The 27,384-nt window shown below is 39.1% G+C and overlaps 2 protein-coding genes across 2 annotated transcripts in view; one reads left to right on the forward strand and one right to left on the reverse strand.

Moving 5' to 3' along the window:
* Positions 1 to 1,060: 1,060 nt before the first annotated feature.
* On the reverse strand, positions 1,061 to 19,639 carry smc4 (structural maintenance of chromosomes 4). The gene is made up of 23 exons (XM_039825592.1): positions 19,383 to 19,639; positions 18,162 to 18,352; positions 17,399 to 17,590; positions 16,185 to 16,361; positions 13,920 to 14,084; positions 13,244 to 13,371; positions 12,832 to 12,972; positions 12,182 to 12,332; positions 10,248 to 10,412; positions 9,910 to 10,143; positions 9,544 to 9,729; positions 9,185 to 9,294; positions 8,690 to 8,976; positions 8,442 to 8,518; positions 7,485 to 7,637; positions 7,204 to 7,330; positions 6,691 to 6,880; positions 4,642 to 4,786; positions 3,678 to 3,851; positions 3,142 to 3,324; positions 2,253 to 2,485; positions 1,969 to 2,152; positions 1,061 to 1,366 (listed from the first exon to the last, which is right to left on the reverse strand). The coding sequence occupies exons 1-23, from the start codon at positions 19,522 to 19,524 to the stop codon at positions 1,202 to 1,204; spliced, it is 3,900 nt and encodes a 1,299-aa protein (XP_039681526.1). The 5' UTR covers positions 19,525 to 19,639; the 3' UTR covers positions 1,061 to 1,201.
* A 1,828-nt stretch (positions 19,640 to 21,467) lies between these two features.
* The window catches only part of ift80 (intraflagellar transport 80 homolog (Chlamydomonas)), a 39,571-nt gene continuing 33,654 nt past the window's right edge, over positions 21,468 to 27,384 (forward strand). The window contains exons 1-5 of the mRNA XM_039825567.1: positions 21,468 to 21,915; positions 22,043 to 22,103; positions 22,401 to 22,622; positions 24,723 to 24,833; positions 25,002 to 25,070. Coding sequence (XP_039681501.1) covers positions 22,067 to 22,103; positions 22,401 to 22,622; positions 24,723 to 24,833; positions 25,002 to 25,070 — 439 coding nt within the window. The 5' untranslated portion in view covers positions 21,468 to 21,915; positions 22,043 to 22,066. The remainder of the gene's footprint in view (positions 21,916 to 22,042; positions 22,104 to 22,400; positions 22,623 to 24,722; positions 24,834 to 25,001; positions 25,071 to 27,384) is intronic.

Here is a 27,384-nt window from a genome sequence, read left to right on the forward strand (position 1 = left end):
ATTTAGTTTTTTGTTGTATTCATAATTTGAAGAAAAAGCCATTTGTGTACCAGTATGAGATTGAGGTAACAAGTTAGTTAGTGTTGCAGTATGTCTCAAAGTGGTGCAGTGAGTTCAGTTAGAGGATGCTTGCTCCAAGCCATCACAGCAGAACATTACCAGTGTACAAGTTGTATTTAAAAAATAAATAAATAAAACCTTTAGAATATAGCGTTTTGGAGCTGGTTTCACTGGGTTTATAAAGTTTACATGCATAATTTAGGAATCTACCAAGTCACAAAAGATTTTTACATTTTATGCACAAAAAAAATTTGTAAATAACTTACAAAAATATCTTTCGGTGCTTCTGTAATCAGGTCTTTTTCAGCAGAATATTGGTATCGGCCGATACTCTCCTCGTTGACTGCCACTGTGAAGCTGCTGGCTGGTTGGCAGTTTCTGATATATGGAGTTTGGATGCTCAGCCTGACGGCTTGGGAACGACAGCGATTTCCAATGCCGAAAGCAGCGTTACTGTTGAAGGATATTAATGGCTTTCACGTTTGTTTTCACAAAATGTCTGTTGGGCTATGAAAGTACTGAAAAAAAGTTTGAATTTGTGCTCATTTAAAGATTGTGTAAAATAATGGATGAATGACTTTAAAAAAAAAAAAAAAAAATAACTGAACTTTTCAATCGTTTTATCTCCCTGTCACAAAAGAGGGAATAATAAAACAAAACATTGGTATCAGCTAGGTGTGCAAAAAAAAGAGAAAATCCTCATCGAAATCGTGATTCAAGCTTTGATTTTTGAATCGAATCTTGAGCCTGAAAATGGATATTGAATCGTGACATTTTCTGAATCGTGCACCCCTGGTATCAGCCAAATTCTTATTTTAAACATCGGTATCAGCCCAGAATTTCACAATCTGTCCATCCCTGTCCCCTTTATCAATCATTTGGGCCCTGACTGAACATGGTTTAGAATTCAAACAAAAGTGTTGACAGACACCTTAAATACTTCGTCCAAATATATTCAAAAAGTTGTATGGTTATGTTCATGCACATGAGACAAAGATCTTGCCAGAAAACATTTATTGTTTGAGATAGTAATAAAAATAGCAGCATTTAATCGTAAAAGGATAGAATAAAAAAAGACATTACAAATATGTACACGTGTATAAAAAGGGAAAGGAAAGCCTCAAAGCTCGCCCTCGGAGGTTTAAGCAGTGATGGCATCGTGCTCTTTGAACACGATGGTCTTGGGGTTGATTCCCACACTCTTGGTGGTGTTGTGGGTTTTGTAGATGCCGATGAGACGATCGGCGATCTCAAACATGTTGTTCCTCAGGGAGATGATGATGAACTGAGCGTTCTTCGTTTGCTCCTGCACACAGATGAGAAAAGGAAAAGAAATTACTGACCCAGAGATTTGACATTTTCGTCCTAATCGAGTTATTACATAACCGCTGCAGAGGGGCTGTCAAACTGTAAACTGAAGAATGAAGTGTACATTTACCCAAATGCCTACAGAAATAATAAATTTATTTTATATAGTGCTTTAGAAAAAAAAGGTACTCAAAGGCACTTTACAAAGTAAAGACAATTAGATCAGCACAACAGAAATAGTAACAACTAAATAGATATTAAAAAGGTGAAGCAAAGCAGCATAGAAGCAGGATAAAAAAAAATAAATGGAAACACAGCTAGTTTGTGTAGTAGTAATAATAATAATAATAATAATAATAATAATAATAATAATAATGGGTACAGTTAAAGGTTTAGTACTCTCAAAAACACGTGATTAGTCTGAACTCTCCAGGGTTACCCACCAGCACTGATTAGCTCCAGATTAACTGGCTAAAATGTTTAATTACTTAATAAATCAGCCCCGTCCTGAGTTGTTTATCACAACACATTCCTAACCCATAACTTCACCACTTCACCATGCAGCTTGTCTCATTGCCCAACACACAGGTCCATACTCACATAAATGTAACAGGCCACAATGGAGACGTTCTTAAAATCGAGAGCAGCGTCTATCTCGTCCATGAAGTAGAGCGGTGTGGGTTTGTAGTGGTGCAGAGCAAACACCAGAGCCAAGGAGCTCAGGGTCTTTTCCCCCCCTGACAGGTTAAAGATCTTTTTCCAGCTCTTTTTTGGTGGACGCACACTACAGAGAGGCCGAAAAAGAAACAAAATCAGAACTCAAACAAAGGACAGGATTTATAGCGACTAAATGTGCCTTTGGGACTTGATTTTCCTGCTCCTACCTGAACATGATTCCCTCCGAGAAGGGATCTAAACTGTCCACGAGCTCCAGCTCTGCGTCGCCGCCCAGTGTGAGCATCTGGTAGTTCTCCTTCAGCTTGTTAGTGATCATGTTGAACCCGGTCATGAACTCGTTGAGGCGCTGTTTGCGCAGGTCCTCGTAGCCGCGTTTGAATTGGTCCCTCTGGTTAGTGATCTCGTCCAGCTGGGCCACGCGCTGCAGGTACAGCTCCTCCTGAAAACACACAATGACACGCTGAAACTGGCTTTCCTTTTTCATAAATTCTTAACAGGATTCCATAATTATTTTTTCATTTTCAAATGAGTCGATACAAAGCTAATTAAAGCAACACCAAAGCACTTTTCCTTTTCGGTCCCCCTACAGGTTGGAAGCGGGATTGTCCATTATCGCGGTCGTAAATTTCTTAGGTCTCATTCAAACTACAGATCTGCTACCCGATCTGGGAAACTTGCATAGTGCCGTTATAGCCGATAGAGGGCCGCAAAGCGAATGCAGACGTGCCGTTCGATTTTGGAAACATTATTTTAGAAAAGGTACAAAAGAATCTGTGGTGTTGCTTTAAGACTATCAGCTTCACACAACTCTGCATTTCTCAGTTTGGCTGTTAAGAAATTGGTGTTGCCCGGCGACTTTCGCGTGCAGAAACTCAAGCGCAAGGCTTGTGTCATGTGGGTGCACTGACATTGCTTAGAATTCCTCATGGGGGAGACAGAAACTACGCACTACAGCTTTAAGAGCCTTAAACTCAAGACTTTTCTTTCAATCAAATTTGAAATTGGCCTCTTATTGGGCGTTTGCTGTAAACTGAAGAAATGTAACCACTTTCAATAATCATAACATTTGTGAACCCCTGCTAGGGTTAGATATACCTTCTTCTTATACTCAGCGATGGCCCCGAGGTTGGGCTTCATCTGAGCACACTTTGTCTCCAACGTGGCGATCGTGTTCATAATGACGTTAGGGCTGGCGATTTCTTCAAGTTCAGTAGAAGTAAGAACAGGAAGTTCCTCTGCTGGATTGCCCTCGATGGTATGAAGGGATAGCTTGGTGGCCTGAAGAATATAAACAAGATGAATTGACACACCCAAAATTAGAACTTATTCACTCACACATTTGCCATGGATCATCAGTGTGAACAGAACCACCTGTAAGTTCCAACAATAACTTTAAAAAAAAACAACAACAACAAACTGCTGGTTAAATACCAGCCTTCATTTTAGAAAAAATAAAAAGGACATTTTTGAAATCCTGAACATTTTACCATTAAACGGTGTTCAGTTAACGCCGCTGAGCTCCCAGTTCTCAACTACTACTTTGAGTATAATGTTATCATTACCAATAAAGCCTACGACCAAAATTACAAAAATAAAACCCAAGATGTGCTTGAATTCACACGCCCAGCCACCTCTTTCTGCCAGTGTTTGATCTGTCGGTTTTGGTCGGTGATGGTGGTCTCGATCTGTTCGATGCGCAGCCGGACGCTGAGGGACTCCTCCTGCATGGCGTGCTCCTGCTGCTGCAGCACCTTGATCTCCTTCAACACCCCCTGATACTGCTCCTGCACCTCAGGGAGAGCCGCCTGGAGGACAAGACAAAGACAGTGGTACTCCGCTTAGTCCAGTGTTTAAAATTCATTTAGATGTGGTTATTCTACACACAACAACAAAAAGTGCAGTTGGTCTTAAGTATCAATGACATTTTGTGTGTGTGTTTTTTATTTATATATATATATATATATATATATTTATTTATTTATATATATTTATATATTTATATATATTTATATATATATATTTATATATATATATATATATATTTATATATATATATTTATATATATATATTTATATATATATTTATATATATATATATTTATATATATATATTTATATATATATATTTATATATATATTTATTTATATATATATATATTTATATATATATATATATATATATATATATATTTATTTATTTATTTATTTTAACAGTTTATTGTATTTTTCATTGCTTTCTGGGAATTGTAATCAACTTTTCAAATTATAGATGCTGTCCTGGCTATGGACATGGCAAGAAGACCAGGTTTACAATGAACCATGTTGAAATGAAACTGAATGTTTCTACTTTTGGATATATTGGTATAAAATATCAAGGCATTTTTCTGTGAAAATCTGTAGAAAACTCGCAAGGGGCGGCCTCTAGCTCATCCAGTAAGAGCGTTCGCCCCAGGTTGGCCGAGTCCTGCAGCGGCACAGGTTTGAATCCGACCTGCTGCCCTTTGCTGCGTGTCATCCCCCATCTCTTTCCCCCTTTCATGTCTATCCACTGTCACTATAATAAAAGGTAAAGCCCCCAAAAAATAATCTGCCAACCTCAGCCTCCTGACAGGCCTTCATGACCTCGCCGGCCTCGTCTTCCAGTTTCTTCAGTTGTTCAGTGAGCTCAGCCAATGACTTCTCAATGTCCTCCAGCTCACCCTGCACACGCTTCACACTCTCCTCACACTTCTTCAGGTTGCTGCAGAGGCGACACAGATATTACATTCTGTCAGAGTGGTAGTGGTTAATATAGGTATGTGAGTGAGAAACAACTGTCAAGGTTTAAGTCTTGCAAAACAAAATTGTTATTGAGTGACTGGCTGCTGAAGAGCAACCATCTTGTCTACATGACATACATATACAAAAGAAACGTCTGCAGCCGTTTCCTCCTCCTCACTGAGTTCAAATAACCATCTTGTCTACATGACATACATATACAAAAGAAACGTCTGCAGCCGTTTCCTCCTCCTCACTGAGTTCAAATACATCAAGTTGGAATTTGACATCAAGGAAGAAGACCTTTCACAAAGCTGTGTGCCTCAGTTTACAAGCTACACCTTGTTCTTAAATCGGCTGGAAGAGCGCTTCCTGCCACCAGTGTCGTCTTGCTACATCAGACTGCTAGGCGGGTCTGCCCACACAATCAACCCAAATGTTCCAGCTACAGATACTTAGGACTAGATGCCTTTCTTACTTGCTACAGCCACAACATTCATTAACTCAGAGAAACCAATGACAACAATAGGAAGAAGAGAGGAGTTCAGTCAGTGTTCCTGTAAGCTAACGCTACTTACATGTGATGCACAGACCTGACACAAATATTGATCTCCTTAAAAAGGTCCCATGGCGGGGTGACTTCTAGCTCACCCAGTAAGAGCGTTCGCCCCCAACGAGCAAAGCATGGCAGTTGGTCAAGGCCCCCCCTCCTCCTCAATGGACCTTTTTCACAGCAGACATTTTGACTTTTCATAGTAGGAAAAGCACAGCTGAAATTGATAACCTTAACGATGGCTCAATTCCATCTGGTGTCCCAGTGAGCTATTTCAGTGAGTCACCATGCCCAATACCAGGGCCTCTGTCGGTACCCGATCCGTTCCACCGGCACGATCCGTTCTGCACATGTGCAAGATGACACGTACGCCATGACGTATGCGCAGATGATAATACTGTTTTACGACCTGCCCAATCTGTTCCACGCTAGCCTCCACCGGGATAGCTAACAGCTAATTCGGCTAACCGCTAGCCAACAGCCTTCAGTCTAAATTAACGCATGCGCAGAACGAATCGTGCAGGCAGAACGGACAGCTAGATTCAGTCTAAAATAACGTTAAGTCAAACATAATGGGAAAATCAGGCTACAGCTAAATTACGACTTTACAGTAATAACAATAAAGACAAGTATTGAGTGATTGTATTTTAAATGAGCACAAGTAGAACTGACGTAACAGCTGTTATATATGTTAACGTTTATTTTCAAGTTTTATTTTGAGGGTCTTTTAAAGTTTACATGCTGTCTCAGCTAGCGATTAGCCGAATTAGCTGTTAGCTAAACTAACGTTAGCTTAACTGTGGAGGCTAACAGCAGGCCGCTACAATCAGCTAGCGGTTAGCCAAATTAACCGTTAGCTAAACTAACGTTAGCTTCCTGGTGGAGGCTAACGGCAGACAGCTATAATCACCTAGTGGTCCGCCGAATTAGCTATTAGCTAAACTAAAGTTAGCTGGAGGCTAGCGTGGGAACAGATTGGGTAGTGTCGTAAACCCTCGTACCACAGCGCATGCGTGAACATCTTGCGCATGCGCAGAACGGATTGTGCAGGTGGAACGGATCGGGTACTGACAGCCTCTCCTAAGTGGAATGCAGCCATCATTAATGGTTTTGAATACACCTGTGCTTTTCCTACTATGACATGTCAACATGTCTGCCGTGAAAAAGGTCTATAGCATTTAAAGCTACAGACACAGAAATGGCACATCCTAAGGAAAGCTCATTGTGGGACTGGCTCTAGTGGCTGTAATTCTGCATCCAGGCTGAATTTTGGGAAAGAGACTTCAGATACAGTATTAGGGGACCACTAGGTAAAACAGGTATTATTTCCTCACCGGTCAGCAGTCTTTATGGCCACTTTGGCCTTGGTTATGGTGGAGGAGCAGTCATCTAGCTCCTTGTTAATCTTGTCAAGCTTGTCCTGCTGAGCCTTAAGCTTGTGACTATTGATGTCTACAATCAGGTTGTGGAGCCTTTTCACCTCATTTTCCACCTTGCCAGCCTTACTGGACGCAGCATCATAGTCTGAAAGAGTTATGAAGGGACAGAACAGGGAGAAAGGAATAAGAGAATGATAATATTCATTTTGGACATTCAATGTGATGATACATATTTAGAGGGATTAAATTGGGAAAACAAAACAAAACAGTCATGAATCAAACTGGCATGTAAACATGTAGACTCATTAAAACAGTCAAACTAAAAACAATAACTCAATATGACCATTTTGACACCATGTGATTATGTGGAGCGTCATTATTTTCCATAAGGTCTAACATGAGATCAAACATTAATTTGATAACATTTGACAACAATATTTCTCTTTACAGTTTACAGAAGGGCCCTACCTTTCTTGAAAGCTTCCAGGCTCTTCTCCATCTGTTTCTGTTTGGCCTTGTCTGGGGCAGCAGCCAGCACATTGGCCTCCAGTTCCTTGATCTGAAGTTTCAAGTGAGCCTCCTGATCAGCTAGACTCTGAAGGAAAGCAGGAAAATACTCTTTATCAGTTAATACTGTCACATTTTATGGTTGGCTATACATAGTAGGGGGTTTCATATTTAGATCATAAATACACCAAATGAGTGAGACAGAAACAGTGATGGAAAAGGAATATTTGCATTTGCCGTACAGTCATGCTGTTGGCGTATTTTTCCAGGGTGTTCTTCATATCTCTGAGCTCTGGTCGCAGGCGCTGGACGTTCTCCTCTAGCTGCAGCCTTTTCTCTTGGCAGCCCTGCAGCGTCGACACTTTCTCATTCAGCTTGCTCTCCATACGGTCAAGCTGCAGAAAACACACGATAATAATCACGTCTCACGTAATCACGCCTGCTGTGGTGATTATGGCAGGGTCCATTTTCATCCAATATCTCAGAATTACTTCTGGGAAACGTGCTTTAGGCGAGACATCAATACTATTACCTTACAGCAGGAATTAGGATTTATTTCTGAAGCCAGCATCAACCATTTAAAGTAAGGAGTATAAGGTCTCCTATGAGATTGAATAACATCACAGTTCTGCGATACGGACAACTTCATTATAATTATATCTTAACGGTACAATAAACTAAATACAGAAAATAGTGTCACTTGTTTTAAAAGCTAGTTCTAAGGAAGATGAACAAAATGTACATGAAATTTACAATTTACATAAAAATATTAAATTTAATCTGCTTTTTGAGTATTGCATGTTGTGCTGCTTAGACATTATGCCTATTTGTTATGTTGTTACTGTATAAGAAATCCCGTTAAATGTGAGCATGCCTTGGTATAGGTATTACATTAAGCAATGCATTGGCACAATCGGTTGGTCTCATGGTCCAGATTTTGCCATTTCTGCGCAGCATGTACAGTTGTTTAAATGTAGCCATGTTACTCTGGACAAAATGAGTAACAAGAAATCTGAATCTAATACGTTTCTATGAAAAAATGTGTGGCATTATTTTAAATGGAATACTAAAACATTTTATTTCAAACGTTTTCCTTTCTAGACAAAGTTGGGTTAAAAGTAGCATCAAATATGGATCGCTTTAAATGTCATGCCAGTTAGGACCAATTTTCTACTCTAAGATTTCTGAAGAACACTCACCTCCTCCTGGGAGACCTCTGTGCCAATAGAGGAGCCCATCCTGCCCTTCAATGCTCTTCCTCCTCCAGTCATGGTTCCTGTGAAGCACATACCAGACCACAGGGAGATTTATAAAACAAATTAAATTAAAATCCGGTTCGTAAAAACGGAATGCACTATCTTTACTGAGAGAGCCATAAGTATGCAAGCTCGAGGAAAAAAAAAAGATTAGCCAGGTAAAGTTATGACATAAAAAGTGGGCCACCCACCAGCCATCTCAATGATCTGTCCCTTCAGGGTGACCACTCTCCAGCGCTTGTCTTTCTGGAAGGCCATCCTTGTGGCCTGCTCCATGTCCTGGGCCACCAGAGTGTCCCTTAGGGCGAAGTAGAAAGCTGGTCGCACACTCTCATCTTTCACACGCACCATGTCAAAGAGACGAGGGCTGTCCTCTGGAGTGCGAATGGGAGCCATGTTCCTCTCCCAAACCTTCATCTGAGCAAAGGAAGTGAGGAGAAATGAGAAGGTGGAGCAAGATAAGGATCTCCTCATCCATCTGAATGGCTCAACATAGTTTTAAAAGTTTAGTAAATGTACGTCTTTTCCAGAGATAATGCCAGTAACAAAATAATACAATTCCTGTAAGTGGTCAAATATACTGAACTGAACTACTGTCTTGACCAGCTACTGAAGTCAGTACTTAGACTGTAGCATGTATGATGATATTTCACAGAGAAGCTAAACCAATCTATCCTGAAGGAGACAAAATTAAATTCTGAGCTGTGTCAATGGTATCCACCACGATGTTGTCTAGAGCGCCACAACTAGAGGAAATGGCCACATCATACTTCTCATCTATGGCTCCAAGGTCCCCCTACAAGCACGAAAAATAATTTGTAATACAGCTACTACAGTATATACTTCTGCTTTGTTTTGTTTTTTTAATTACAGACATTGAATGCTTAAAAATCAAATACAATGAAATAAATTGGTAAAGCAGGGCTGACGTTAATATAGCAATGATGAGACTCAAGTTGTTGTGATCACGGTAACTAGATGATGACCATAAATTATATTGTTGCTGTGTAACTCTGGTAATTAATTTGTTATAACAGCGTTTTACCAATCTTCCAAAGATGCCAGGGATTCTGCCACTCTTCTTCTGCTGCATGAGGGCATCCAGGACCCTTCCTCGACTGCGGTTAGAGGACAGAGAGCTTTTGGCTTCATCCACCTTCTGCCTTATTTCCCTCACCACTTCCCTTGTCTCATTATCCATCTTCATCAGCTGCTCCAATGCTCCCTCGTCCTGCAGAGAAAAGGAGAAGAGCAATTCAAGGAGAAGTTTATACAGGATACGCTGGATAGAAATTGTCAGCAGATGTAGTGAGCACAGCTGGATGTGTAATGCTTTCAACACAAGACGTCACGTGTAAATGCAGCCTAAACAAAAAGCCCATCTACACAACAAGATTGATGTCGGCTTTACCCTTTTGAGCTCCTGTTCTTTCTGGGGTATTTTGACTTCCAGGTCTTTGATGGCGGCACGGCGCTCGCGCAGCGTGTCAGAGGTTGTCTGAAGTGTCTGCTTGGCCGTGTTGAGCTGTGTCAGAGCTGTGTTGTGGCGGCTAAGGTAGATGTCGAGCTCCGACTGAGCCAGGTCCATACGAGAACGGGTCTCATTTACAGCCTTGCTGAGCTCCATCAGCTCTTTCTCTTTGGTCTGGAGAATACAAAAAGAGGAGAGGTAAGGTTGGAAGACCAAGAGACTTTACAGAAAACAATACAAAAAAAACAAACAACCAAGATTTATACACACACACACACCTCTTTGTCCTGCTGCAAGCCGCTGGTCTCTTCCTTCAGACTCTCCATCACCTCCTCAAGTTTTTTCTCTTCTTTTGCCTTCTGCTTCTCCAGCTCTTCCTTGCAAGCCGTTGCCTCAGAGATGGCCTTTTCACTGCTGGCTGGTACACCGCGCACTTCCTCCAGCTGAAAGATGAGCCAGACAGGAGAACATACAAAAACAGATGAGATGTGTCCGAGTCTGGATTCTAAGCAACAGTGACTACACCTGTCTAGGTTCAACTTGAGGACATAATTCATCAATACACACTTCAACCAATCATAGATTAATAGCCCTTTACCTCTTAAATTAGATGATGAGATTAAGGGATCGGTGAAGACTGGGAGACAAGAGGTATAAAGTAAAAGAATTGAATGGGCTTTCTGCCAGTGCCAGTTATGGGCAACTCTGCTACACTTTCAGAAGCAGGCCAAAACATACAACTGTAATCAACTCTAAACACACATTCAGCACTGAGCAAGCCCTGGTTAAGACTGGCACAACAGTCTGCCACTTGGCAGGGCTGAAACAAGGCAAGGAGTGGTGTGTGTGTGTGTATATAGTCTATGTTTTGTAGGGTTAACTGCGGGTGAAATGTGAATGTGGCTGCTGGGAGTGTTACACAAGCCAGGCCATAGTTGACTACCACACAGCAGAACACTGCTCCCCAGAGGTCTGCCTGCCTCTGCCCAGCTCCCCCTCTGACCAACACGTTTCCAGAGCACAGCCATTGTAGGTGGAACAGATAGAGTTTTAGAGCAGAGAGGGAGATGAGAAGCTATACCTACAGTTAAGAGAAAACGTTTAACTCTAATTTTGTGTGAAAAGTTTTTCAGTAAGTGTGCAAGTTAGAGAAACATTAGTCTAGGAAACAGGAACATCATTAATAGGGAAACAGAGCATGATTTCTATCAATAGGCACACACTAACATCAACTTGTGTTACTTCACAGCCCCCTAGTGGCTATTTTTGGAAAAGAATAGCCCTTCCTGCCATTAAATTTGATTTACAATTTTATACAGGATTTTTTTACATAGTCATAGTCACATAGGGTATCATGTCCAAGACCAGTATCTGTTAGCAATATTCACATTTTTTGTATGAATGGCAATTTCACTCTACTTAGTCTTGCTTTGTGTAGCTGTAGCTATCATGCAGAATGTCAAGTTACATTTCTTTGGAAACTATAACTCTTCCAGCAGCCAGGCCTTTTGTTTATGAAGCTACACTAACGGTTATATTTTTGACACAAATTTATAGTATTTAAATTTTCACAAAAAAATATCCACCAACGTTTTTAAATTATTTATCTCTAGGATATGTGTCAGATGTATCCCTAACAACCTAAACATAATAAAATGAACCATACTTAAAAAACAGAAACCGTGCCGGGCTGTGTTTACAACTGTAAAACATGAACCTGTGGCATGAATGATTCTAGTAAATTTGATTCAAACTAAACATAAGCGTTAAAAATGTTCTTGAACTCGGCAATTCATTTAGGTTTCTTTAAAGCCTTAAAGTCTTTTTCCCTAGGCCTCAAAACAACAACCCTAGTGTTTTTTATAAGCAACGGAAATTGTATTTTTAGTGCCCATGTTTCTTTCTTGGCCACGGGACAAAATAAACAGTAACACTGGAGTATCATACCACTGGTGCTAGCTTGTCTTGACTTAGTGCAACCCTGTATTTGTTAATGGATATAGATTGTACATTTTTGGGGGGGAAATGGCTACAATAATGCTCTCCTGACAAATTATGTGACCTGTGTGCCTCTAAACACTGAGAATGCCTACTGTGATAGTGTGGGAGTGAAATAATCACAACTGCTGCAGAGTACCAAACAGTGACACCAAGTTAAATGAAGTAATTGAACTGTGTGTAATAGTGGACCACAATTTGAAGGCCTACGCACCTTTTCTTTGTCCTTTTCCAGTTGCTTCTGCAGTTTCTTGTTCTTGCTCTTGGAGTGTTTAATCTTCTCACGCACTTCAACATCCTGCAGGTCCAGCTGGGTGAACTTCTCCTTCTGTGTCTCAATGTACTTGCTGATCTTATTTTGTTTTCTGGTGAAGGAACCGCATTTTTACTGAGTACACTCACGTCAATCATGGAAAAATCAACTGAACAGAATACAAAAAATATGCAAAACAATGTGTACGTCACAAATAATAATAGGCCCAAAACAGTAAACTCTTCATAGTAAAGCTCAGGCCAGTTTTGTCAGTTTTAAAAAATAATCTATCAAAGCCAAAAATGTATAAAATTCTGGCGGGTTAGAACAACAAGTTTATACAGTTTTATTTTTTGCAAGGGAACAACACTTTTCTATACTTTTTGGCAAACATTTGTGGAACTATCAAATTTTAGTACATATAAATTACAGTTCTACTTTTCTAGACCTGAACTGGAATTTTGCCTCTAAAACAAAAATCAGTTTAGGTCAAAAGAGGCACTGACAACAACCACAAAATTGTGTAGAAAAACTAGTAACCTTCTAAAAACGTTTGTAACCTAAGCATGTTACATTAGTTAGTTGGGGGGGGGGGACAAAAAGTGCCTTACTTCTCCACATTTTTGAGCTCTTGGTTCATTTTCTCTGTCTCCTGTGATATCTTTTCATTTTTCTCAGTGAGTTCCTTGGTGTCCTCCAAGATCTTCTGCTTCTCCTGTCCTTTATCAACCACACGCTTCTGCAGATCATGACTAATGGCAACGAGATATCAGGAAAAACCAGTGTGAGGTAAAACTTAACGTTTTAAACATAAATGGACTGTTTTTTATATAAAACAAAGATATTGGCATTAGAAGGGTCACGCTGCACCTGTTAGGTTTAGAAATACACAGTATAACATTGCCATTCATTCAATGGATTTTCTCTTTTCTATGCTGCTGTTGTGTCTACATTGAAATGGAATGAGATTATATGGTTCAATTTGTCTTGTACAGACCAGAGAGATGGTGCTGGTACACTCACACATAATATTGGTAGAGCTGACTCTTGTGCTTGAAGATGTCATTCTCCAGGGTGAGGAACTGCACAGCTTTGTTCTTTTCTCCCTCCAAAGCATTCTTCTCCTTTTCCACTAGCTTTACTCGGTTTAGCTAGGGCAGTGAACATATTGCAGTAATTTTAATAACATTTCTAGTCATAAATTATATGCATTAGTGACATGTTAAAATAAATATTTTACAGCATTTACATTATTCTGTGCAGCATAACATTTTAATTCAAGCTACAATGGAATTCACTCATTGTTTTCTAATCCCTCCAGTATCATCTTGCTTATATAGTACAATAAAAGAAAAAGAAATGTTTCAACATACCAAGATAGCACAATCTTCAGTAAGTAAATGGGTGTACAAAATGTTTTCTATGAAAACCCCTGAATCATGTCTGCATGGTTGGCCCAGCCGAGTACCAACTTATCTTACATACCTTACAGTTATACAACTATAAAAATGTATTATTTTCATCTCAGATATGTGCATCAAAAGCTGCCAAACACATGCATTGCACATAAAAAAAAAAAAAAGCCTCTTCAAACTCTAACCTCTACTGTATAAATGCTCAGCAATTGAAGTCAGGACACAGGAAGGAAAGTTGGTTAGCTTATGACTGTATGAGCAGAAAGTGTATAAGTGTATGTCACCTTCTCTCCCCTCTGCTCATTGAGTAGCTCAATGCGGCGGGCCAGGGTTAGGATGGGCTCCTTAAGGCGGCAGGAGCCTATAATGTCCTCCATATACTCCAGCATGCCCTCATCATGCTCTGTTTGGCCTTTAGGCTTCATCATGGCAATCTGCTCCACCTCACCCTAAGTGCAGTCCAGAACAACACATGGACAAAGACATGCATGCAATCATTCACTGAAAACATAGAGCTAAAAGTTATCAGAAAACACTTATAATAATAAAAATAATAATAATAATAATTTAAAAAAGTCCACTTACTTAAGATATGTGGTCAATTGAATTCATAACTCTAAACCTAAAAATAAAGCTGATCTGCTACACACAGTCAAGTCCAGTGTACAAAAAAATATATTTCTAGAGGTTCCCTTTGAGAACCTAATTGCTTTTCCCACTCAGAGAATGTAAGAATAACCACGAGTGTTACACTAAACAAACAAAAAAACAAAAAATAAAGAATACGAGATTAAATTAAAATACTGCACTTATTCTTCAAAAATATATATGATTGAGTGAATGAGTGGATAGTGTTTCACTGACATGTTACACAGAATTCAGAACACTTGGAGTCACTACCCTACCAACAATCACTGCCCATTACACAGCTAGTCTTAAAATGATAATTATCAAAATGTAAGTGATTAAAAACAAATGCTTTTGATTATGTAAAGTTTAAAAGACTGTACTTGTATACTACTTGGCCCCAAGTTAGAACTATCCAGTATAATTTGTATTTGTCTGAACATGTGTTCATTTTTATTTATTTATTTTTTGAGGTAGGCTCAGAGTAACAATATTCCTACTAAATAAATGTCATGTTAAAACACAAATTAACTGCAGATATAGATCTAAGTCCCAATGTAGGTTTCATTTATATGTTGGGACAAAAGGCAGCTCACATATTACTTGAATGTATGAACGAAAGGAGAAGCCAGTAGAGGTAGTGGAGATCCCACATCACAAAATAGACAGCTTCCCCTTAGCTAGAAGCCTGGAAATGTGACCTTGGAGAAAAGCTAAAGCCTCTTCCCATACAGCCATCACACTCTCACACACACACACACACACACACACACACACACACACACACACACACACACACAAAAAAAAAAACTTACTCAACTCTCTCTCTCTCACACACACACACTCTCACTCTCACACACACACACACACACACTTACTCACTCTCTCTCAAACACACACACACACACACACACACACACACACACTTACTCACTCTCTCTCTCTCACACACACTTACTCACTCTCTCTCTCTCTCACACACACTTACTCACTCTCTCTCTCTCACACACACACACACACACTTAAATCAGCCATTTTGTTTTGCTGACCTGTGTCATCACCCCATAAAGCCATGGGTGAATCCATAATAATGGGTAGGGTACACATGTAATACAATCAGAATGGGTAGTGTAACTAGTGAACTGGTGCAAACTCAGTGCAACACAATGCTAAAAAAAGAAGAAAAAAAAGTAGAATACAAAAAACATTTCGTACAGGAAAAAAATATTTAAAAATATAAAAGATGCATTACATTCACAGTGGAGGTATAAAAAATAAAAAATAAAATAAAAAAGGGAACACAATGTTGAACCAATATTAAAGCCATGGTTATGGAGGGTGTTTGATCCAGCCACCCTGAAGCAGCACTGCTAATATTGGGGTTGGGGTCTATTCTCACACGCCAATATTTACGTGCTGCTAAAGCGTGGCAGGTACATGGGAAAGGGAGGGGAAGGGAGGTCAACCTGTCCCCACTGGAGGGTCAACCCCATAAAACAAAGTTTCTCACTACAAAGTCTGAGTTTGTTATTCAACTACAGCCACTCACATCCAGGTCCATGTATGGGTAAAATTGTATTTTTTCCTTAAAATTCTAAAGCAGCAAATAATGGTTCGCACCTTTTCCACATTGTTTCAAACCATGATGCGCTGCTATAGCAGTCTAAGGGCTGGCAGAGGGCATATCCTCTCCTTTTTTCCAATTCCAGTGCAACAGGTTATTCCCACAGACAGGCATGGCTTTAAGGTAGCCATGAAACATTTGACTCAAGGAGGACTGGGAAATGGGCAGAGAGCGAAGAGCAGGAAATCTCTGACAGAATGTGATGGCCACAGCAGGGATTTAAAAAACAACAACAACAACAACAAAAAAGCAGGGTTAGAAGTGGAAAAGGAAATTACATCAAAAAAAGTATAATTACCTGTAAGATCAGAAATCTGTTGTGGTCTAGGTCAATACCATGGCTTCGGAGTAAAGCCCCCACTTCTTTGAATGTGGCTTTCTTGGCATTGATATGGTAGGCTGAGGAATTGTCTTTGTTGGCAGTCCTGGCAACATAGAACTTGCTGTTGGGGATGACTTCGTAGTCATCTCCTTCCTGGCTCAGAGAGGGGGGAGGAGGGGCAGAAGACACAGAGCAGCTTAGTGCAACAACAGTTCAGGAGAAACTCTAAAACAGCTCTACACATCAAAATGATAATACTCACAATACCGACAAATCCACTGGGAGTGGTTAGAGAAAAAGACGTTTAAAACAATTAAGAAAAAGGATTGTTTAAAAAGCACACAACAGATCTAGGCCAGCTACACTAACTTTTAAATAAACCATATCAATATTGCAGTGTATTCTATCATGTTAAATTTACACAATTAAAAAACATGTTAGACAAGATGATGAGATTAGAAATGCATTGTAAAAAAGGTAGACAATTTGCCTAAGCATGTATTAATTTTAAAAAGCAGTCCAATAATCTAAATTGTCTACACCACTTCTTTAAAAAAAAAAAAAAGAATTTAAAAAAAATTGTTTCAGAAATGTCAGATTGTAAGACCGGCATTAATTTAACAACTGGATTTAAATTTTCTGTAAACTCCTGGACCTTACAGAAAGAAAATAGAAACATTTAACAATGGCCAAGGAAAAACTTACACCCCCTGAGACAGATCAAACATAGAAACATGTTTAACTCTAATTCTTTGTACTACATTCAGTTGTCAGAGTAATTTGTGAACTAATGCAAAACAATACTTTTGTCTCTCAATTAAAACACCACTTTTATTGACTTTTTACAGTACAATCAAATGAGTAGAGCCTAGTCACTAAATGGCACATTTAAAATTTGTTCAAAATAGTGGAATTAATTCTTGCACATTATGAATTGACTATGGCATGTGTGGGTGTTAGTTGTAACTTTCATGACTGCTTTGAGTCTGTGTTTAGTCACTAGTGTGATCATGGTGTAGCAATATTATCTCATGAGCACTGAGGAAAAAATATATTTAAAATTCAAGAAAAATATCTGTCCAGTAGAGAAATATTTCTAATCACCACTTTCAATTTGGACTGTGTAATTATACATTTAGGAGAGGCCAGAGTGAGTGTAATGTGCATCTGTGTGACAAAGATATATATACCTTATCAATAATCTTTTGAAAATGCACTTCCACAGTACAGCTTTGCACATCCTTATGTTTATCAGAGCTGTGAATCAGTACTGAGAGCTTTTTGGATCTTATCTTTTGTGCTCTGTATCCAAACACAAACAGCATCGAATCTATCACATTGGACTTCCCACTCCCATTTGGACCAATGATGCACGAAAAGCGCTGAGAGAAGGGTGAGAGAGAAGATCAAAAAAAAGTAATTTAATTATATAAAATATACTGCATCCACAAACAAATAATGTAAATGTCATAACATTACAAGCGATATAACATTTAAGCATAGTAAGATTATGATAGCCAATGTACTCCAAGTAGGTGTAGTTAAGATTTACTTTAATATATTTATATTTGCAGCGCAATGAGAGGAGCAGAAAAAGGTGAAAAGACAAAAGTTTAAGGAAAGTCATAATTTAGGAGAAATGTAAGCACATCACTATATCACACTACCCCTTTCATTACACACACTAAATCAAAATGGAGGAGTGTGACCTCTCTTTTTTTTTTTAAGGATTTTTTGTTTTTAACTCAATAAATGTTACAATGTAGTATCATTAATTATGTTGTACTTTTAGTGTCCACCGCTACACAAGACAGCATGTACAGTTGAATAATAGGACATAAAAAAAAAGGAAATTGATAAACACTACATATGATGGTAAATCTGTGAGCTTAACACCACCTATTAAAGTATTCCCCACACAGAGATGACATTTGTAACCATGTTTGGCTGTACCTTGTGAAAAGGCCCCAGAATCTGCTCGCCTGCATACGATTTAAAATTGCGATTAACTAAATGTGTTATCATCAGGCGAGGAGCGCCCGGTTCATTGGTCATTGCTGGGGGCGGGGGTGGAGGGATGCTACCGAGAATATCCTCCAAACTTCGATTATCAACCGCCTCGGCAGCTTCCCCGTGAGACGGATCTGTGGCACAGGGAGAAAAAAAAAAAAGTACAACTTTTATTCCTCTGTGCGAGTCGTTTCAGGTGGGGGACAGTGGTGCATGGGGGAGGGGTGGAGGGGCGAAAGGAAAAAAAACAAACAAAACACAGGCAGCAAGTTACAACGGCAGTCAAACAACGACTCCAGAGAAAGTTGACAGGCGTTATTTTTCTTTGTTCTGAAAACAAGAGCCAACCCAAAAAGAGAAGAAAAAAAAAAAAAAAAGACCATGGCCGCTTATGAACAAACGCACATTATGAACAAACGCACATTATGATAGAAACGCTCTCCATGAGAAGCGTTGATACGTGAGAATAGATGCGCCACATTCTAATAAATAACTGAAGTGCAAATTTCGACCATCAACGTCACATTTTCACTCATGCTGAACTGTACTCAAAACGCAGACGGGGGAAATCTCGTTTTGTGTTCATAATGTATAACGTTAAACCGATTATGTTGCCATCACACCAAGCCACAGCGACCTGTCCAAAATCTATTGTGCTCACAGAAGCAAGCACAACAAGCTAAGTGGTCGGTGTTCGTAAATTAAATTCTTGCAGCCAGACACTCACTCAGTGAAGCATTTCAACATGTTCTAAAGAATACAAACATCACTTAATACTAATGTGCATCTTAGGTTTCGCGTATAATTATACAAACTACAAATTATTAAGTTATAAGAATAACGTAAAAAAACACTGATCTACTACATAAACACTTCATTATCCGAAATAAATTACCTCGTTTGCTGAGAAGATCCCGGGAAGAAGTACACTCGACGACATCAAAATCATCGCAGAAATCAGAAGACATTTATTGATAACTGACACTTCAGAAAAAAATATATCAGCCATTCTAACTAGCTAGCTACGTGTTGAGATTTAAGTAAGAAAAAGGAGCTTCACAGCTGTGGCAATTGGCCACTACCAGTACGGCTATACACGCTACGCAATTGAGTGAACACAACTTATTTAGATTCACAGACACCAAAACACCCTTTGTTACTTGCCAGTTGTCGGCGGTGCCTCCTCTTGGCCATTGGAGTTGGTTTCTTGAGGGGGTACATCCAGCTCGTCTTCGGAGTCATCCCGAGGCTGCGACCCTTTCCCTCTTGGCTTAGCAGTTGAGCTCTTTGCAGTTTTAGATGGCATTATTTGAAATCTGAAGGAGTCATTGGTAAAACGAAATATCCATGAGTGTTTTTTGTGCCTGTCAATCTCCTAACTCCACTTTTAATCGGTCACACGCAGCTACCGTTGTCAGGCTTTAATCATTACCAGTCAGATCCCACTGCCGCCCATCTAACTGTTCCCCCCCCCCCTCTTCATATGAAAACATAGTTGTTGTTTTATAACAATAGATAAAGTAACAACATTAAAAGCAATTTAGTTTGTGGCCCGAACAGAGTGAGTTATTAAAAAAGGATGTCGGTCTGCGCCATGATTTTAGCAAATTAGATGCTATTCTAACACCAAACCCCAACAACAGTAAAAATGAATGGCCTCCTCCTGTGACAGAGTCGTTTTAGTACCCCTCTGCATCGAGGTAACGGCATTTGATTTGCGCGTCACAAAGTTGGACGGTTAATGACCCTTGCAATGATGGGAAAACTGTTAACGTAACGCTAACTGGAAAACAAATTTAGCTCATATGCAAAAAGCTAAATTCTCTCCCCATAGCTCTTAGTCTAGTCTATGTTACATGGTTATTACTGAATAGACGCAGCTAAACAGGCTCTCTGGCCTATGGCAAAGACACAACGTCCTAAATTGAACGAGGTCCCAATATTATCTTTAATCCCCACAGCTAACGAGTGTAACGTTAACGTAACGGTGACGTTATAACTACAGGTAACTATACAGCTGCTAAAGTAACGTTAACGTTACATGAGAAACGCTAGCTTGATAAAAAAAAAACACGTAACGTTAGAGTTAACTTTGCCACGTTACTGTGCTGTTTTCACCTTACTAGCCAAGTACCAGCTGTAACGTTAGCTAACTGTGATATGAAATGACGCAGCAAAGCTAACGTAAGTTATTGGCTAACTTTGACTAGCAGAGATATCTGCGTTGTGGACACGTTAACGTTACTCAAAAGTTATTGGAATTGAAAGGGTTGCTTAACAGCAATTGCCCGAATAACGTTGACTAAAGCTAAATTAGTTGACGCTAACCAGACAAAGGTATTGTAGCTCAAAGTTTAGCAGTCATTTGCAACGTTAACATTACCGTTAGCTTAGACACTCGTAGAAGTTAACGTTACATGCTACTGTTAGGGGTGTGTGTCAACGAAAAGGCACATTTTGCGTTAAATGTAATACAAGGCAAACAAGCGATCAACTCTTGTTAAACTCCAGAGTATTGTTAACGTCGATCAGCAGCTACGTGTTCCACTGTAGCTAATGTTAAAACTCAAGTTAACGTGTTGTTAAGGTTAAGTCTGGTTTGAAACTAACGTTAACAGTATAACGTTAACGTTCTGCACTTCAGCAAATAGACGGAACCCAGTCATTAGCTAACTTACTCACAGCTAAAATGTTTGAATGCACCTTCCACAATATATGCACGGTCTGTCAAGAGTCTTCCTTTCTGAGCTAAAACACGATTTCGAAAAAGTATTCGTTAATCCAAAATTTGACAAATATAATCCACAAAATTTAGCCCCGTGTCATTCCGAGTCGCTCTCCTACCTGAAAACTCCAACTTGTAAATGGCGCCTAAACTGTGCTGTCGAACCAAATTCGTTACAAACTGACGCAAGGCACCATGGTACGTTCAAAGGGCAAAGGAAAAAAACACAAAATTCAAAAAAGGGGACGAAGCCAACTCCGCCTCACTCCAGCTCCACACAAACAATAACCATATGACACAAATAGTCAGACGAGAAAACGCACAAAATAACAATACTTATTTTTGACAATGTTATATATTATGTAAGATTATTTTCAGATTCAAAGCCTGTCTCTACGTGTTCAAACGGTTGCCTGGTTACAGTAGAACGAAGCTCCGCCCGGAAGAATAGTTAACATTTCAGGAAATATTGTTCGATGGCTCAACTATTAATGTTAGTTTATTCGTTTTTTAATAAGTCCTGTTACATACATTTATTTAACTTTTGTCATTTGTACTTTTAAATAATTCGAAATATCCGTTTTCAAAGAAGGAAGCGATACATGCAACTCTCGCGATAACTTGCGTTTTCAGCTTCCTATGACCCAGATTACATGGCTACCAGAGGTTAGCCAAAATAACGTTAGCAAGAAATGACTGATTCGTGATGGATAGGCTTGCACTGTACTGTAATGACTATTCATGCACCTTTTGCTGGAGTTGTCCCATAATAAAGTCGGTAACGACAGAAGGATGTGTGTTTTAACCAGAAAACCAAGTTAACTTTAGCATTCAAGTCGCAGGGAAGGCTCGGGGACATCTCAGGATTCACGTTAGCAACGGTGGCAGGTACCGTAGCAACTGCAGACGCTTGATTTATTCACCGTTACAGCTACCAGAGCATGACAACAGCTGAGTCGCCTAATCTACAGGGTATGGTTCATAGTTTTTATTTGGTCTTATATATTGTTTCTTTCTGTGTGTTCGTTAGACATTGGTGTGATATAATGAGCTTTAATATGAGTTACTGCCACTAACTGAAAATGTCTTGTTTGTTTAGGGTTCAACAGAGCAAACATCCACCATGAGATTGAAAACATCGCTGCTACAGGAACCCAAACATATCCTTTTTATGATGACGTTAGCTATCTAGCTAGCCTTATACTTGTATTCCTGTACAGATCAAGTGTTTATTATGCAACACAACTTTAAAAACATTGCTATTGTTACCATTATTATTAGCACCACTATAAGTAATACAGCGTTAATAGTTTACCAAGTCTAGAATCTGTTCATTCTTTTTTCAGAAGACCCAATTTATTGCAGAAGCTACCATGGCATTTCATATGATCATTTAAAAAATACATACCCTAATAATAACTTACCTAGCTAGATCACTTTCCTTAACAGCAGATCACATAAGGAACTTGTGAGTTGTGTTGGCTGGACCACAGCAGATGAGCTGTACTCATGCAGTGAGGACCACCAGATCCTCAAGTGGAACCTGCTGACCAGTGAGACCAGTCTGGTTGTCAAATTGCCCGAGGAGATGTACCCCATTGACCTACACTGGTTCCCCAAGACCGTTGGTGGCAAGAAACAGAATCAGACTGAGATCTTTGTCCTCACCAGCACTGATGGCAAGTCTCTTTATTCCCTAAAATCTTGCCAGTGGGCTACAGGGCTTTGTTTCTGAGTTTACTCATCTAATCAATTATGTCAGTTTTATTTCACAAGATGTTCATTTAGTTAACATCCACATGACACGGATCAGTGATTGTATTTAGTCATAACTATACAGGGAAATAAAATGAGTTGGACAACATTATGTTGATGTAGAATAGCATTTGTCAAATGCTAACTGAACTTACTAAATATAATAATTTCAATAACCTCAGGTCTTTTCTCCGTCAGCCTGGTTTTTAGGCTTTGCTTTTTTTAACAGGATGACATTGGAAGTATTAGGCTACAACTCAGGAGGTTTTCATTGTAGTTTAAAATTTTCACAGAATTTTAACTTCAGGAAGAGGATTGTAGTATAACAGAAAAGAGTAAATATGTCTCTGTTCTAGTTTTCATCATCAAATCACTAAAGGTGGATTTTTGTTTTGCATCTGTATACTTTTAATACTAAACTTGGCGACAGAGTCTGTGTGACGTGCATCCACATGGCCTCTTATTTCTCCTCTTCGGCCTATATTAGATATAAACACACATAATATGGATCTACTTTTATGGCAGGCAATATGTGGTCACAACACTAATGGCAGTGTAGGGTTGCATAAACACACCCACAAACTGAAGCAGCAATTTTCTCTGGCAGACTAGAGAGTAGTGAAAACTCTGTTACGATTCACTTTTGCAACTTTCTTCTGCTTTCTGCCTTGTTACAGTTAAACAAATATCAGTATTTCTATCGTTATTCTTTTTCAATACGTTTTTTGTTTTTCATTGAAAACAAAACATGAAAATTACACAATTTTATTTCTTGTAACTTTGGTGTGCACTGAAAGATGTCAAATATTTTTACGTTTGGATTATGTACAGGATATTTAAAAAATTTAAGAGATCTGTATGATATAGGCCTAGTTAAAAAGAAACAGCCAGGGTTTTATTGGGTGGGAGGACTCTGTATTAACACTGTGGCTTTTTCCTAACTTTATTTGATTAGTCAGCCTCCCTTTCCCATGCCAGAATATTAAATTAGTTTTGTATAGTGGTTAGGGTTAGTGCAGTTTGACCTTTTTCCTTGTGAAAAATAGTGTTTTGTGTATTATTTTATGGTGGTATTTTTTGTCCCTGCTTTTGAAAGCTAAATATTGTAATCTAATGATTTAATATTCTAAGCATCAAATTAATAACTATACTTTATTATTTTGGGAAGCATAATATGTCCCCTTGGCGAAGCATAATTGCATAGCTTAGATGCTTGGCATTTGGCATTCTATCAGAAAGTATATTGTGTGGAATGGAAGCAGACTTGTCCCAAAGAAACAAACCATATATAAATAGAAGGAAAATAGCCAACGGTTGATATGTTGTCTTTAAAAGTTCTCATAAAAAGCATCTGCCAGATAACAAGCAAACAAACTAATCGGCACACAGAAGCATTGCACACACAATGTTTGGCTGCACAGGTGAGGACTGTTGACGTGAGTGAATATGTAAATAAAAAATAGAAATTTATATTTATATTAAAAAGTTGGAGTTTTTTTTGTTGGAAAAAGCTTTTCAGTACAGCTGTACATGCCTGTTATACTCACTACCTGCTGGACCAGTAACATCCACGTTTGTTGGGATGTCCAAATTTAGAAATGGGAGAGAGCAGCAGCATGCTGATTTGCAGTTTTAGGCCACCAGAAATTACATAGAACATTCAGAATTTTTTAATACACACTGCCACAAAGTATATGTTAGGCTAGCGTCTTCAATAACTGTCTCCATGCCTGATCACCCTTCGTGTCTAGCAAATGCAAAATTGCCCTAATTCAACCAACAGAAACGCTATTTTTTCCTCACTGGTGTTCTGGATTGGCCATGAAAAAAAGTTTGTCCCATTGCAGCAACCTGAAAAAGTCAGACTTAAACCATATGAAACCACGGTCTCTGTAGAAGACGTCCACATAGTGGACAGAGAATTACAGCAGACGGTAGTGTTCCGGAATTATAGACTGTAAACACCCAGATCAGGCCTGAGTGTGGATTTGCCATCCAGTAAGCCTCTTTTTGTCTCTTTACAGGGAAGTTCCACCTGACCTCCAAGATAGGGCGCATTGAGAAGAGTGTTGAAGCACACAAGGGAGCTGTTTTGGCTGGAAGATGGAACTATGATGGGACTGCTCTTATTACAGGTAAAGATGATAGGGGCATACATATTTTCATTGCTATTTAACACTTGTTTAATTAGCCTGCTATAGAACTGACTGACTATGACTATTTATTTTGTGAATTTGTTAAAAAAAAAAAAAAAAAAACTTTATATCCATGTATCCATTTCATCTGTTTATCTAATCACTTAGCTGGAGAAGATGGGCAGATCAAGATCTGGTCAAAAAGTGGGATGCTACGCTCAACACTAGCCAGCCAAGGTAAGGCTAAAAGACCCCTTCCCTGATTTTAAGCCACAAATGTGTGACACTGTTATCCAAATAAGATCAATCACCCAAAAATGAATCAACAAAGCAGAGCACATTCATTTGTTATGCATGCATCCCCTACACTGTGTTGTCACATTAATGGCTGCTGATTCCCGATTGTTTCCATATATAAATTAGGGCTGGGCAACGATTAAAAGTTTTATTCGCGATTAATCGCATTATTTCCCTGATTAATCGCGATTAATCACATTGTTATACGCAAAATCCAATAATGAATTCAAAAGTAGTGTATAGCGCAATTTTATTTTAAATGTTCTGCCATATGAACGAAAGTGCGTGCCATAACATTTGTTCTGCAAACACTTAACATCAGCATTTTGTTTATACAGTAGCAGTTTAATAAATATATTTAGTATAAATCTCAGCTTAAACAATGTAATCAAAGCAAATACAAAATTAAAGCTTATTTCCACTGCCAGGGCATTCATGTTATCCTGTTCTTAATATATATATATATATATATATATATATATATATATATATAAATAAAATAACTGCCCACAAAATCCTAAGCCACAATCATAACATTAAAACTGTAACTCCGAGGTAATTATGGTTACCCAGTGATGTCCAGTAGTCCCCAGTGAGAGTGAGACGTTGTAAAGTTGTCGCTTTTGCAGTCCTCTCCTTTTCATAACAACTGGTGTATTCTTCTTGTGATGGTGCGTCTTGAGGGAATCTCATACCTGCCGTCATTTGTTGCGATTCTCAGAATGTTTCTCAGACCGACGTCCTCCACAACAGTAATGGGTCTGCAGTCTGTCCTCTTCGCTATGGCATTTGTTAGCTTCTCTTGCCTTTGTTTATCTATACTTCTCCCACACGCTGCATCTAACGTAGTCTGCCGACGTTTGTTTCGTTGAATGATTTGCTGGTATCAACTGTGTGTATTGCATTTAGGTGATATATTTCAGACTGGAAGTACTCCGGTGATAAGAAAATTCAACTTTGCAGTGGTTGCAAATAACTTTGGTTCTGTCTACTGCGCCGTCTGGAAGAACTTTAAAATGAAAATGGCCATGTAAAAGTTCCGTACCCTTCTCCATGTTTGTTGGTTTGTTTATCCGCCAATTCTTTTCTTTTCCAGTTCCTGTAAGCACGGCAGCAGTCAGCAGACGACTTTTACAAAATAAAAGCCTGTGAGCAACAGACTTTTACAATAATAAAAGAAATAATAAAAACTGCGTTAATGCGCGATAAAATAATTGTTGGCGTTAATTAATTAATTAGTTAACGCGATAATAACGCGTTAACTTGCCCAGCCCTAATAAAAATACTTGAAAGACTGAATAGTCAAATTAAGGTAAACAATATGAGAGTTAATATATAAATCTTGATTTATATCATATGAATGCCAGTGTGAGAAAGACCGATATAGTTTGAAGCAGGTCACATCCATCCAACAGCTGCCAGGCAGCAACAGAAGCCGTGTGAAGCTAGTCTCTAACCAACCAGCTGCAGACATTTAGTAAACACAACACAACATACAGAGTACGACACCAATTACACCCTCTCCATCTCTCTCTCTCTCTCTCTCTCTCTCTCTCTCTCTCACTCACTCACTCACTCACTCACTCACTCACTCACTCACTCACTCACTCACTCACTCACACACACACACACACACATACTGTATAATACTGATTGTTTTTGGACCTTCTGGCTCAAAGAGTGCCACTTGTGACTGAGAGAAAAAGAGCAAGAAGCAGAGACCTGATCAAGAGCACCAGGCACACAGAACTTCAGTTTCATGTATGTGTATCAGGGGAGCCTTCTCCTTCTCCTAATGCTTTTAGACACAAGTTCACCTCCTCATCTGGCTCCTGTTTGATACCAGAGTCAGAATAACCGCCCCTGTAGAGGAGCCTTGCAAGTCCACTCTTACATGTGGTCCCAGATGGTAAATGAATAGCCACACCTTACATGTTGTATGGTTTTATTCTTAAGATTTTCATTCAAACATTTTGTATTGATAATAGTCTTTACTTATAAAAGTGTATGTGTGTGGGCAATTCATTCATGAGCATGCACCTCACATGTACACGCTGAGCGATCTGCAAGATTTGCTTTTGTGTTGAAGCTGCCTTTTTACTCGAGCCAGGTAATTAGAAATGACAATCAAGGTGGAAATGTGTTTTTCTCTCCTCAGATGTGCGATGTGTATGGTGTGTGTGAGTGTGAGTGTGCTATTAGAATGTAATTGTGCTCGGGTACAACCAAAAGCAGAGTTCTATGTTTTTTATTG

Source organism: Perca fluviatilis, chromosome 2, assembly GCF_010015445.1.
Source record: "Perca fluviatilis chromosome 2, GENO_Pfluv_1.0, whole genome shotgun sequence".
Lineage (NCBI taxonomy): Eukaryota > Metazoa > Chordata > Actinopteri > Perciformes > Percidae > Perca > Perca fluviatilis.